The 14332-nt window shown below is 34.6% G+C and overlaps 3 protein-coding genes across 3 annotated transcripts; 2 read left to right on the top strand and 1 right to left on the bottom strand.

Moving 5' to 3' along the window:
• The first annotated feature begins 127 nt into the window (after positions 1-127).
• LOC116120044 (probable inactive purple acid phosphatase 27) lies at positions 128-4321 on the top strand. The gene is made up of 13 exons (XM_031405990.1): positions 128-564; positions 706-793; positions 1747-2016; positions 2175-2283; positions 2474-2588; positions 2666-2798; positions 2925-3112; positions 3198-3384; positions 3479-3546; positions 3629-3719; positions 3809-3997; positions 4110-4187; positions 4265-4321. Exons 1-13 carry the CDS (start codon positions 209-211, stop codon positions 4319-4321), a joined length of 1929 nt encoding a protein of 642 aa, XP_031261850.1. The 5' UTR covers positions 128-208.
• A 1917-nt stretch (positions 4322-6238) lies between these two features.
• On the top strand, positions 6239-8393 carry LOC116120012 (40S ribosomal protein S23). Its single transcript, XM_031405947.1, has 4 exons — positions 6239-6466; positions 7381-7536; positions 7631-7757; positions 8141-8393. The coding sequence occupies exons 1-4, from the start codon at positions 6462-6464 to the stop codon at positions 8279-8281; spliced, it is 429 nt and encodes a 142-aa protein (XP_031261807.1). The 5' UTR covers positions 6239-6461; the 3' UTR covers positions 8282-8393.
• Positions 8394-8698: 305 nt separating this feature from the next.
• On the bottom strand, positions 8699-10295 carry LOC116119993. Its single transcript, XM_031405929.1, has 3 exons — positions 10138-10295; positions 9458-10059; positions 8699-9357 (listed from the first exon to the last, which is right to left on the bottom strand). Exons 1-3 carry the CDS (start codon positions 10166-10168, stop codon positions 8923-8925), a joined length of 1068 nt encoding a protein of 355 aa, XP_031261789.1. The 5' UTR covers positions 10169-10295; the 3' UTR covers positions 8699-8922.
• Between the last annotated feature and the right edge of the window lie 4037 nt (positions 10296-14332).

A 14332-nucleotide genomic window follows, 5' to 3' on the forward strand; every position in this document is an offset into this window, starting at 1 on the left:
GTTATTCAGTTAGGAACCACTCTTTAGCAATACGCCAAGAAACCATAATCCCCCACGTAATGAAATGGACTTGGGCATGGAGATAAGCCATAAATATGAAATCAAAAACACATGGTTTGGAGAAGATATTGCCATAATTATTTACTCCTTAAATGCCGAAATTTTCTCAAACATAATTTCATTCATCTTTGCTGTCTGTGTCCTGGACATGTGTAGAAGAATTAGCCTTTGTTCCTTCTTCCCTCCAATGAAGCCTTTGAAATTCTCTTTCCTTTTGTTTGTTTTTATTTTTTTATTTTTTGGTTGTTCTTGGTCACTGCCGCTGGATTCTTTGATCGTCAACTCAACAATTCAACACCGGAATTACACAGCAATATCAAAGTTTAGAGTAGTGAATAGAAGAGCTTTATTGGATTGTCCTGTCAAGAACCCTTTTCTCCGTATTAATGTTAGTTCAGGTTCCAATATGCTTTCTGATGAAGAATTTGTCACAGTAACTGTTAGCGGCGTTTTGCGTCCGTCCAAGGATCACTGGGTTGCCATGATCTCACCTTCTCATTCTGAGTAAGAATCGTATTTTATGAAAAGTTTTCGGTATATAATCTGCAACAATTAAGATGATACACAACGACGTGATTGGACAGACAGAACATACAAACTATCAAACAAGTTTTTTTCTAATTTCATTAGTTTGATTTGTTGCAGTGTTGCAGGATGTCCCTTGAATGGTTTTCTTTATGCACAAACTGGTGATCTTAGCAAACTTCCTCTTCTATGCCATTATCCCGTTAAGGTAATGCAATTAAACTTGATATCATTAAAGAAACACATTCACTGTTTTGCATGCAGTACATTTCCTTTATTGCATGATATTGATTAAGAAATTAATTTAAAACAGTTTAAGCATGTGAAAATTACGTTAATGTTCATAGAAATTGATTAGACAGAAAGAGAGCAACGTTTTGTGGAAGAGAAATTAGGTGACTTTAATGAAATAACTGAAGAGAGTTTGGAAGAAAATAAATTATAAACCGGACGCAGATGGGGTTACGTCTGTGTCCTGTAAAATCAATATTATTGTAATGTTTCTTCACTTCTCTCATTACAATGAATTTATTTATATACTAAGTCTATGAAGAGAAACCTTAAACTACTAGGATTCCTATTCTTAAGCCAAACTCTATTAGGAGTTGTATTCTTTAAAGAATTCTACAGCGGTTATTCATGGTATTAACTCAAACTCTATTAGGAGTTGTATTCTTTGAAGAATTCTACCGTGGTTATTCATGGTATTAACCCAAACTGCTTATGATTTCCAAGGACGCTGTCCTATGTATATATGATTTAAGATGGAAGTGACATTGCCCATACGCTGTGCCTAATATTCATAAATTTATGCTGGCTAGTAGAATATTATGGAGGAACATTATCTTTAGTCTACTTTTATGTTTTATTTGACGTGTAAATGTAGGTTTCATTTAGAGTATACACAACATGTTAAATGTAACAGATTGATTGATGGAATTTTGTTAGCCCACCAAGCCTTCATTCCACATGTTTATTACTGTTTATGAATGTATGTTAGCTGAACGTATCAGTAATATATTACATAATAGGAGGAGTATCCAAAAATGGTGAAACGACATGTCACCTCATATATATGATATATCTATGTTCCATGAATGTTATAGTTAAAAGGAATAGAAAAAGTGGTAAAAAAATTAATATGAGTTTGGATATATGCAGGCACAGTGGATGAGCAATGATCCAGATTATCTAAGTTGCAAGAAGAAGGAATGCATGAAATATAACAATGAAGGGACATGTGAGATTAGTGGTTGCAGTGGTGCAATAACATTTCATGTCATTAACATCAGAACTGACATTGAATTTGTGTTGTTTGCCGGTGGCTTCGATATACCTTGCATTTTGAGTAGAACTTCTCCTCTCAGTTTCGCTGATCCTAAAACCCCTTTACATGGACATCTCTCCACCATTGATTCCACTGGAAAGTCGGTAAGCAGCCACGCATTTATACAGTATTTGTGTTAATATTCTTAAAAACTCCTCACATGCGGACGTACTGATTTATTTAACATACAATCTATCAATTTATGGTGAAAATGCTGAAAAAGCTATGTAGTATCATGGATGATTGTTTTCAAAATCTGCAGATAAGATTAAGATGGGTTAGTGGGGATAAAGAACCTCAACAAGTAGAATACGGAGATGGAAAAACACTGACATCACAAGTTTCTACATTTACACAAGATAATATGTGTAGTGAGTTCCTCGATTAGTCTTGCCATATAATATTGCCACTGTTTTCTACTATTTTTCCATAACTTGATTCAAAGTTTTGCCTGCCTCATCATAGAGAAATGTATGCATTCTTTATTTATGAACTCATTACTAGCCACCAATCCATTTTGCCAATTAAAGAGAATGTGGTTGTTGTGAAATTGATATATAGGCTCCGTTTTGCCAAGTCCAGCCAAGGATTTTGGGTGGCATGATCCTGGATTTATTCATTCAGCAGTCATGACAGGGCTTCAGCCTTCATCTACCTTCTCCTACAGATATGGAAGGTAATACATATTCTGAATATTATTAATTAATTCTAGAGCTCATGAATGGAGCAATGATCCGTTTGTTGATGATGCAGTAAATCAGTTGGTTGGAGTAAGCAAATCAAGTTCCGGACTCCACCTGCTGGAGGATCAAATGAACTCAAGTTTCTTGCATATGGTGATATGGGAAAAGCTCCTCGTGATGCTTCTACTGAACACTACATACAGGTTGGTTTTAGAGTTGGTTTTAGAGTTGGTTGTTGGCAGTAGTTAAAAGTTCTGTTAATCCGCATTTTCAGTCCGGACTTAAGGTCTTTATCCGAGAAATTTTAATTAGATGAAATGCACATATAGCCAGGATCTCTCTCAGTGATAAAAGCCATGGCTGAAGAAATAGATAATGGCAATGTAGACTCGATCTTCCACATTGGAGACATAAGCTATGCAACAGGCTTCTTGGTGGAATGGGACTATTTCCTCCATCTCATAAGCCCTGTGGCTTCAAGAGTTCCTTACATGACTGCAATTGGAAACCATGAGAGGTATCTTTAATTGTTCTATTACTGAAGAATATTCAATTTGCAAATTCCTTAAATTATGATCTTTGTTTTCCCAAACATTTTTCAGGGATTACATAGACTCAGGATCAGTGTACATTACTCCTGATTCAGGTGGAGAATGTGGAGTTCCTTATGAGACATATTTTCCAATGCCAACTCCAGCAAAGGATAAGCCATGGTATTCCATTGAACAAGGTCCTGTTCACTTCACAGTGATATCAACTGAGCATGATTGGTCACTCAATTCTGAACAGGTACTCAAATTTAATATACAATCACTACTTCTCTCATCCATTATTTTTGAGTTTTTACACTCATTCATGGAACTGCAACACCATATTGCTTCAGTATCAATGGATGAAAAAGGATATGGCTTCGGTCGATCGATCAAAAACCCCTTGGTTAATTTTTACAGGGTAAGTAGGTCGGATTTTACATTACACAGCTGATTTTAGTTTTCAATGAACACTAGTTAAGTGAAACATTTGCAAAATGCAGGCACCGGCCAATGTATTCTTCTTCTGGTGGACTGCTGAATGTGGATAAGTTCTTTGTTCATGAGGTGGAACCATTACTTCTTCAAAGCAAGGTCAGCTTTTTATATCCAGCAGTATTTTACTTTCATCAAATATTGGCTTTGTTTGAATGCTGATAGTATTATTTGGTAAAATGAAACAGGTTGATCTGGTGCTCTTCGGCCATGTTCATAATTATGAGAGAACCTGCTCAGTTTTTCAAAGTACTTGCCTCGCCATGCCTACGAAAGATGCAAACGGGACAGACACATACGATCATAGTAATTACAAAGCACCAGTACAAGCTGTAATTGGCATGGCAGGCTTCAAATTGGACAAGTTCACAAATAATGTAATTAGATTCCTTTCTTCCCATTCCCATTTCCCACACATTCATCATATATGAAATTTTAGCTCCTTTTATTGATAAAGGTAATCTTGTTATTTTATATGTTCATTGACAGGAGATCTGGAGCTTGTCAAGGATATCGAAATTCGGGTACCTAAGAGGTCATTCTACAAAGGAAGAGATGAAATTAGAGGTCTGTACTGATAACTGTTATTTCTAAGATTTTCCTGTTATTTGACTTCACCCTACTGATTTTCTTCACTGTTGCAGTTTGTAGATGCAGATACAAGAAAAGTTGGAGATAGTTTCCGAATTATTAAGAGATAAATTAAATAGATAGATGAATATACAGATAAAAAGTGGAAGAGATGGGATTTACAGGAACTCCATCCATAGACATCATGTAATCTCTCTGTTAATACTCAATAAATTATAATGCAAATTTTATGTCAGACCTTGGAGGATTAAAAATTTATGAATCCTAAAATTTTTAGCATACGGAAAAAGGGTTACTGACTAATCGCTGGGTTTGCTTCTTGCATTTTGTTGAACCAACTACTAGTCACCAACCTTTAATTCGCACATTACAAAATTCAAAATATCTGTACCATAAAATGATTATATAAAATTAGTAATAACATACAAGAGTAAACGACAATTTCCCATCCAAGGTTTGGCCAAACGACACTGAAAAGTTTCAAAAACGACACTTTTTCACCTATCGTTAAGATCTGTTAATAAAATTTGTTAACTGACATAGTATAAATAGTGTAAAGATAAAAATACGCTTCTCTCTTCTTCTCTTTTCTTCTTTCTCCTTCGCCACCTCGTTTGAATTGTCATTGTTTAGTCTCGACTTGTTCTGATTTGGGTTTGCTTTGAATTTTTGTTTGTTTTTAATTTTTTTTTAATTAGAAATTTATAAGTGATGGTTCAAGATTGTGCTGTTACTTAAGTGAATTTGTTTATGAGAAATGATGCTATAGAGGATTATGAATGGTTTTTGCAGTTTGTAAGATTGTTTGGTAACTAGTTTTTGACTTATAATGATGTTCTTTTAAATTAGATTCTAGTCCAATATTGAGAAATGGGGAGACTGGGGATTGGATTGGTACATTTGAAGGACATAAAAGCAGAATGTGGAGATGTTGCCTGGATATTAATGTGCTTTAAATGCGGCATGTAGCTCTGCAGATTTTAGTGTGTAAGTGCAACTCGACCAGAATTGCACCTGGCCGAGTGCGATTCCAACCATATCAAGCCAATCGTACCAGATCTGGGTGGTGGCGTTGGTGTTGGTGTTGGAGGAGAAGGAGGAGAGAAGGAGAAGAAAGAAGAAAAGTGAAGAAGAAGAAGAAGAAAAGAGGAGAAGAGAGGTGACGAAAGAGAAGAATAGAGAAGGGTATTTTTGTCTTTAAGTGTTTATCCTATGTCAGTTAACAAATTTTACTAACAGATCTTCACGATAAGTGGGAAAATGCCATTTTGAAACTTTTCGAGTGAAAAAATGTAGTTTAGTCAAACCTTAGGTGGGAAAATGTCGTTCACTCAACATACAATGTTAAAGACAAGAATCCAAGTAAAAGGGTTGAACTCAATTATACAGTTAAAATAAGTTATATCGATTGCTGTAATTACCATATGCACATTTTTTGTAAAACATGGCCAGTTTTGAACTAGTGGAATACATACAAAAATTGCTGCTCCACGTCAAATGCTCTGCAAAAGTACATATACAAAGCTATCCATCTTCTTGCCACTGAACGTCAAGCATCCATAACAAAGATGCAGATGGCTTTTGCTCCTGCAAAAATCGAGCTTCATGACCTGCAACTTGGTTTTTTGGCCGTAGGAGACCCACAGTAGTCAATTGCCCCAAACCAACTGGAAAATATTCCTACTGGCAGCTGCACTGACCACATTGTTACTCTTCTGCATAAGCATCTCCTCTTGTGCGCGAACATCACCTTCCTTTTGGGATGATGCAAATAATTGACCNTTTTTGAGACGAATAAATAAATAGTAATTTAAATGTATTTTATTAAATGTGAAATGATAAATTTTATATTTTTCATTTTTATTAGGTTTTTAAACAAAAATATTTTGCGTTTTCGTTTTAGACAAATATGCTGAAAGGGTTTTTTCATATTTTTAATATCTTTTAGTAAAAAAAAAAATAAAAAAATAAAAGAATTGAGCAGTATGCAGTATGCAGTTAATTTCGTAATTTGACGAAAAAAGCAACACATTTGACGAAAAAAGCAACACTAATTCCGTCAACTAACTAACCCTAACCCTAACCCTAATCCCCAAAATAGAAGAAGAACAGAGCTACAACTGCTAGTGTATATATAGCTGAACCAAATCGCGTTAGGGTTAGGGTTAGGGTTTCCATCAGCCGCCTCGTCTCTTCACCTGCAACTCCCACTCCCAGAGCTTCTAAGAGCAACTTCTTCTATCTTCCAAAATGGGGTTCGTTTTCTCTTTACTCTACTGGCTTTATTATTGCTTTTATCTCTTGTTGGATGCTTTGCTATGGAGTTTATCGTTTGCTTTATGGACATTTTAAGTGCTTCAGTTTCAACTGCTCTTCATTTGTTTGGTTACTGTAAAATTATAACTTAGCTTCTAGAACATAAGAAACAATTGTGATTATTAGTATCAGACTGATATTTTACTAGTTTCATTTTTTAATATGTAGTAGTAAAGTATAGTTAATAAATATGATTAATCTTTGTTCTTAAAAATGGACTTTTTTTAAATTTCATCTCTAGTTAATTACTCTTTTTTTGCTTAGAAAGATTTAGAGTTGGAATATCCAAATTTGATTGGTGTGTCTATATAATAGCTTGGTTGGTTAAATGCTAGTATTATTAATCAAAACAGATGGGTGGCACTTACTTTCTTCGGAGTTATAGTGCCAAGTTCTTCTCTTTTTCGAAGAATTATATTCTGTTGATTGTTGAAAAGGCCAATCTCCTGTGCTACTTTTGAACTTGTTTATTTATGAAGCTTAGTTTGAAGCTGAATCAAAATGAATATTAGAAGTTTAAATGATATGGTGAAGGATTCATTTGGCCCTTGAATATGTTTGTATCTGCAAGTATCACACTGTCAAGATTTAAGGGTTAATTTCTACTTCATGTGTGAGTGGTGGATGAGGATGATGAACTAACTGGCATAGCTAGACTTGAGATATAGCCAAAATACATCATTTATGCTGGCAGCATGTTGAGACATGACTCTTAGCTTAGTCTTCACCACCGTAAAAGTAATTGGTTATGCGGCATCTTGTGTATTGCGTTGTCAAACTTTCTTTTGTATTATGGAATTATGGATTTGCAGGAGAAAATACAATAACCGAATAAGGTTTGAGTTTTATGCAGGAAGACACGTGGTATGGGAGCTGGTCGTAAGCTGAAGACCCACCGCAGGAATCAGAGGTGGGCTGACAAGGCATATAAGAAATCCAATCTTGGGAATGAATGGAAAAAGCCATTTGCTGGTTCATCCCATGCAAAGGGCATAGTCCTTGAGAAAATGTGAGGTCTTCATCTTACTTCATATATTGAGTTTCTTTTATAATCAGGTTTGCTTACAAATTGAACCTGACAAATGGTTAACTGGCTTATGCAGTGGTATTGAGGCTAAACAACCCAACTCTGCTATCAGAAAATGTGCTCGTGTGCAGCTGATCAAAAATGGAAAGAAAATTGCTGCTTTTGTACCCAATGATGGTTGCTTAAACTACATTGAGGAGAATGTAAGTTTATTGTTTATATGTTAAAACACCATTATTTTTAAAATATTTTTCCTGTAAGACTCATATTCTTTTATGGCAATATTTTGTTGACATGGAATTTAATTTTTAGAAATTCTTGGACATCGTCAGCAACTCTATTCCTTTTCTGTTGAGGGGTTAAATTATGTTTTAAGCTTCTATGTCATTTTTTAATCTTCATAATTTCTTAACTGTTTGAATTGGAGATGGGAGCTAGTCACCCATGATTACTCCTTATTTTCATTTGATCACTCAAGATTGAGAACGTGTTTCATTTTATAGAAATCTTAAAGATTCTGCTATATTTGGTATTGAATTTTCTTTACATATTAGACTAAAATGAGTGCTTGATGTGGTTGGAGCAGGACGAGGTGCTGATTGCAGGATTTGGACGAAAGGGGCATGCAGTAGGAGATATTCCTGGAGTTAGATTCAAGGTTGTGAAAGTATCTGGTGTCTCTCTTCTGGCCCTCTTCAAAGAGAAGAAGGAGAAGCCAAGGTCATAGAAAATTGTATGAGTTTATCATGCCCTGAACTGCCGATTTGCCATTTATATAAATGACAGCTGCAATTTTGTTGTAGAGAACTTTTCTGACCAATTTCAATTTATTAAATCAACACCATCTATTTGTCAAAGAACAAAACTTATAATTAGCTATCTGTAAAGTGTTAAATGTGCTTGATGAGGCTGTTCTACATAGGTGTGATATGATGGTACGAAATATTGGATATTTTTGCTAATTAGTTACTTATCATCCAACATGAAATGAAAAATTCGGCATTTCCAAACATATGACAGCAAAAATGACCCTCTTGATTTTGAAACAAAATGCAGGCACCTAATGTAATGAACTGATAAATATTTTTGAAAAATGGCGTCACCAAACACTGTCTCTAGTTTATAATTTCTTTATTACCATTTCTTTTCTTAAATCTGCTGGCAGCACAATCAACCAATTTGTTCAACAAATACACTACATGATTGTCAGTTGGTCGCAGAAGCCATGGGTCGGTGTAAAATCTCACTTTGTTGTGGATGGTTAGGCGCTAAAATGCTCCTGATGAACAATGGTTTTGAGGATTATTGATGCCAAAACTTAAACTAGGTGAGGTATCTTTTTTCTGCTTTCAGCTATATTTCCAGATCCTAGTTGAAATTAATGGCTTCAATATGTTTGCTTAAATTTTCCACTTGATTATGAAAGCTCCATAAGTTTTCCTTGTCATCATCAGTAAGTATATGTAGAGGAGACTGTTTGTTGGCATCTTCATTCTTTGTCGTTCTTTGACTGTCTTGACCGTTTCTCTTCATGCCCTTTTTAAGGTTCATAAATCCTCTATTTACCTTATCTTTTTTGGATGAGGCAGAACCACAAAGACTGTTGCCTAAAGGATGACATAATCCTGCAGTTTTCTGAGAATCAATCTCTGATAAAGTTCCCCACTGTTGAAGCTTGCCACGCATTGTTCTAGTGGCAACTCCATTGTGGTTAGCTACACCACTGCCGGTTTTAGAGGAACTGCTGTGTACTCCACAATGAAACCTCATATCTCCCTTTGGTGTCAGTGCTACAGAATATTGCTGTCAGTCAAAAAAAGAATTGACCAATTAGCTTGAATTGAATTTAGTTGAATGAAATTCTAAATGGATTCATTACTAAATAAGTAAAAGTAAAACAAACCGCATCAAAATAACCAATCTTTGGTGATGGCATCCGAAGGCTTGAAGGTTTGATGCTTTTTGAGATATTAGCAAGAACAGAACTATTTCGCATGGAGTTTGTCTTAGCATGTTGATTCACAAACCTATTGTCCCGATCTCCTTGTGTAAAGCAGTTTCGATCACAGATATGGCGCTCAGAATCCAATGCATGAGAGAAATCATGATCAGAAGAATTCTCTTCACAAGTGTTATCCAGACTTCCTGTGGAGCTGATAGATCTTTGATTGATAGAAGCAGATGACTCAGAGGACCACATATTAATGGAGCTAGAAGGTGATGTCCGAGAGGACTCGAGGGAGGACAATAAATGAGAAGGGCGACTAGAATTTAGAAGCTGAATTTTGTTTCCATGTAAATTTCTATAAGGAGAGGGTGAACCAGAAGAAAGAAGTCTGGAGTCAATTTTTCTACTAAGAGGGTTTTGAGAAGATCTAGAAGCAGAATCAGATTTAGCTGCGCCAAGTCCTGCAGACTTATTCATGGGAGTGTGTGAGCTCAAAGAAGGTGATTTTGGGGATGATTTTCGCAGACAAGGTCTCTTTGATGCAATCATATGTTGCCCTGTAAGAGTCATTTAAAGTTGAACAAAATTTACAGTTAAAAGACAGAAAGTTGAATTTGAGCTCATGGAATGCATACCTGGTGCACTTTTTTTAGCTTTACTTTCCATTGTGATATTATTTGAACCTGAAGATGCCCTTTTGCTGGGAGTGATCAATGGAGAGTTAACCTGAACTGATGCCTTTGGTGGCTTAAGAGCTGATAAAGGACTGCAATATCCTCCACGTCCAACTTGCTTGATTTAATTTAACAGCAAAGTAACCAATGTCAATTTCAGTCAATTACTTCCTTTTGGTAGGAAAAAACAAGAGTGAGTAAACATAAACAACATGCCTGTGCTTGTGGAGGAAGAGAAGCCACCTTCGCTCTCCTTTCTGATACGTTTTTGTAAGGACTTTGCCTCTTTAAAGATTTCATCTGAAATTTCAAAATGATGAAATCATGATCCAAGAAGCATCAGAGAAAGATTGATTGTCTAATGTCCACCATGATCAGGACTTACCTTCACTGCAGAGGAAGCATCCAATTTCTTCATACCTGAAAAGAAGTAACACCACTACTTAATTATCATATAAAATAACCGCAAATTAAAAAAATCTTGCTAGAACTTTCAGTTCCTCAGCAGTGAACTCACACTGGGTATTTTGCAAGCCATTTTCTCTTCCCAATATGCAACTAGAAGCCGTAACATTGGTTGCATTACTCATTTCACATACGGATGGTTTTGAATCATCAAACAAATCAATCTCCAGGCTTGCCAGTGAGGAACTAGCACTATTTATCAGGGAGTTTGATTCAGCAGAACTCCAAATATTTTTTTCAATTTCAGGGATTAGACGTGTTTCACACTTTTTAAATCCTTTATTTACCAAACACAACTCTTCAGGATCCAGAACTCCTACACATGCCACCAATCTTTTTTGCGGCGGAGTTTTTGGATAGATCTGTTGCTGACAATATTGGATATATACCTGGGATTATATGCAATTTATGTGTTAGTTGGATAGTAAATAAGATGGTTTTGGGTTTTAATTGTGAAGTGTAATAGGTGTGATGTTGGGTATGTTTATTTTGGTGTAAATAAATGGAGAATCTGTTCTTCTTCTTTCTTAATTTATATATAATATGATCATTTAGATGTGATGTATGTGTGTTAACATGAACCTGAAATGAGATCCTTCAGCATCGGTAAACTGAAACAAACTGGAAACCCGATATATATCATCTGTGGAAGAAAAACTATTAAACTAATGGCCATAGTTAATGTGATCAATGCATTTTTGAAAATGAAATTACCAAAAGAAGAGGATGAATTATTCAAATGTTTTTCAGGTCCATATTTTTGGTGTTTTGAGAATATGCAACTTTGTTAAGAATTATATACAGACAATTTATTGTTATTGTCCTACTATCACGTGCGTCTAGGGTTGTCTCAAGAATATTGTGTGACTCTATATTAAGTTATTTTGGAGACCTTCTAATATATAACCATATATTAACAAATTATTTTAAATTTTTTTTCTTCCTTTCGTGATGCAAATCACTAGAAAGGAGGACGATGACCGTGGGCTAACGAGGTCAGTTGGTGGGGGGTTTTAGAGAGCAAATGCTGGAGAAGTGATAGGTGGTGAAATAGGTGATTTCCAATGCAGGATTGCCGAAAAGCTTGTGAAGTTATGGCCAAAAGTATCGGTGACTGGCCATTGGCGGAGTAAATGGATGAAGTATGATAGGAGTTTTGGCGAGAGGACTGAGGGGAGGAGATTGGGTGTCAAAAAGGTCAACAACGCTAGGTACATGCTGAAAAGGCTAAAAATGGTTGTCGCACGTGTTGGAGTTGGGTTGCTAGATTTGTAAAAAATTGGCCAAATCGAGGGCTTATAGGCTGGGAAAACACTTGGAAATGATAAAGTGATGATTCCGGTCGATTTTGGTGAGAAAATTGACCGAAATCAGCTTCAAACGATCAGCGCAAAAGAGAGGGGAAGATGATTTTGTAAATGTCAATTTTGGGATTGAATTGGGTGAGTAATTTGAGATATGTAAATGACCATTTTAGTATTTCATGTTAAAGAATTCAATTTGTTATTTATAGGTGTAATTGAAATATATGAAATTAGAGGTACAAACTGCTATTCGTCAAACTTTGGGTGGGAATATATTAAAAAGTTTATAATAAATTTAGGTCTTTTTAGTTGCTTTTTTTGGGCCTTAGCCAACCTGATAAGAAATTATATACATTTTTATTTTTGTAATATATTCAAAAAAAATTATAAAAAAATTGGGCTCTTTTGACCCTATTTTCGGGGAGCCCTAGTAGGTGCCTTACTTCCTACCGACCTTATGTGCATCTTAACTAGTTTTTTGGATTTTTGGAACTGTTGATCGGAAAAAGGTCCCAAGGTCATCTCTATTCTGGGAGTCGAGCTTACAAATTCATAAAACTTTCTTTACTCTTTTTTAGTAATTAGTATCTTTTAGTAAGCGAACATAGGGCAGAATATAACTCTACAAAATTATATATTATGGGGATATTTTTCAGTAGTAAATATCACACACAACGATTTCAATACACTTTCTTCAATTCTGTAATTATAGATATATTTTACTGTGTTTTTTTGTTAATCTTTTATAAAGTTTTAATAGTTTTGACATTAAAATTATAATAAATGAATTGTTGAAAAAAAAAATACATTTGTAGAATTAACAATGTATACACTCGGGTCTTTATATTATTTATTTAAAATAGATTTCATGCAATTACAACAAAAATTCAGGCCTCTCGAATTGTTGTTCACCATTTTAAGGATTAGTTTTGAGAAATGAGAAAAAAACGGAGTGGAGGAAAGAACTCAAGTAACCACTTTAGATAGTTGGCGTTCGTTTAAAACTCTGAGTGTATTACTCAAAAGATCTTGAGTTTGAATCCCCATGACTATTATGAGTAGTCATTGGAAGTTTACCTGACTGTTAACTTCAGGATCCCGAAGGAATAGTTGAAGTACGTGTAAACTGGTCCGATACTTCTGTATGCCAAAAAAGTAAAATAAAATAAAGAACTCAAGTTACTCAACCCATCTTTTTTATATAAAAAAATATATTTGAATAAACAAATATTTTTTATTCTAAAAAATTAAATTGAATAAACAGTGAATATATTATTATTCTCTTTTTATAAATGAAACAATTTTAACAGATAAGATTTTTGAGACGAATAAATAATAGTAATTTAAATGTATTTTATTAAATGTGAAATGATAAATTTTATATTTTTCATTTTTATTAGGTTTTTAAACAAAAATATTTGCGTTTTCGTTTTAGACAATTGCTGAAAGGGTTTTTTCATATTTTTAATATCTTTTAGTAAAAAAAAAAATAAAAAAATAAAAGAATTGAGCAGTATGCAGTATCAGTTAATTTCGTAATTTGACGAAAAAAGCAACACTTTGACAAAAAAGCACTAATTCCGTCAACTAACTAACCCTAACCCTAACCCTACTCCCAAAAATGAAAGAACAGACTACAACTGCTAGTGTATATATACTGAACCAAATCGCGTTAGGGTTAGGGTTAGGGTTCCATCAGCCGCCTCGTCTCTTCACCGCAACTCCCACTCCCAGAGCTTCTAAGAGCAACTTCTTCATCTTCCAAAATGGGGTTCGTTTTCTCTTTACTCTACTGGCTTTATTATGCTTTTATCTCTTGTTGGATGCTTTGCTATGGAGTTTATCGTTTGCTTTTTGGACATTTTAAGTCTTCAGTTTCAACTGCTCTTCATTTGTTTGGTTACTGTAAAATTATAACTTAGCTTCTAGAACATAGAAACAATGTGGTTATTAGTATCAGACTGATATTTTACTAGTTTCATTTTTTAATAGTAGTAGTAAAGTATAGTTAATAATATGATTAATCTTTGTTCTTAAAATGGACTTTTTTTAAATTTCATCTCTATTTTACTCTTTTCTTGCTTAGAAAGATTTAGAGTTGGAATATCCAATTTATTGGGTTGTCATATAATAGCTTGTTGGTTAAATGCTAGTATATTAATCAAAAAGATGGTGGCACTTACTTTCTTCGGAGTTATAGTGCCAAGTTCTTCTCTTTTTCGAAGAATTAATTCTGTTGATTGTTAAAAAGGCCAATCTCCTGTGCACTTTTGAACTTGTTTATTTATGAAGCTTAGTTTGAAGCTGAATCAAAATGAATATTAAAGTTTAAATGATATGGTGAAGGATTCATTTGGCCCTTGAATATGTTTGTATCTGCAAGTATC

Source organism: Pistacia vera, unplaced genomic scaffold, assembly GCF_008641045.1.
Source record: "Pistacia vera cultivar Batoury unplaced genomic scaffold, PisVer_v2 Contig1256, whole genome shotgun sequence".
Lineage (NCBI taxonomy): Eukaryota > Viridiplantae > Streptophyta > Magnoliopsida > Sapindales > Anacardiaceae > Pistacia > Pistacia vera.

Coding starts and splice junctions, on each gene's coding strand:
- LOC116120044 (XM_031405990.1), top strand. CDS start 209: ATGTGTAGAAGAATTAGCCTTTGTTCCTTCTTCCCTCCAATGAAGCCT. Junction 565..705: donor ATCTCACCTTCTCATTCTGA/GTAAGAATCGTA, acceptor GATTTGTTGCAG/TGTTGCAGGATGTCCCTTGA. Junction 3,385..3,478: donor GGTCACTCAATTCTGAACAG/GTACTCAAATTT, acceptor ATATTGCTTCAG/TATCAATGGATGAAAAAGGA.
- LOC116119993 (XM_031405929.1), bottom strand. CDS start 10,168: ATGGAAAGTAAAGCTAAAAAAAGTGCACCAG. Junction 10,060..10,137: donor AGCTAAAAAAAGTGCACCAG/GTATGCATTCCA, acceptor TGACTCTTACAG/GGCAACATATGATTGCATCA. Junction 9,358..9,457: donor AGATTGGTTATTTTGATGCG/GTTTGTTTTACT, acceptor TTTGACTGACAG/CAATATTCTGTAGCACTGAC.
- LOC116120012 (XM_031405947.1), top strand. Junction 7,537..7,630: donor GGCATAGTCCTTGAGAAAAT/GTGAGGTCTTCA, acceptor TGGCTTATGCAG/TGGTATTGAGGCTAAACAAC. Junction 7,758..8,140: donor TAAACTACATTGAGGAGAAT/GTAAGTTTATTG, acceptor TGGTTGGAGCAG/GACGAGGTGCTGATTGCAGG.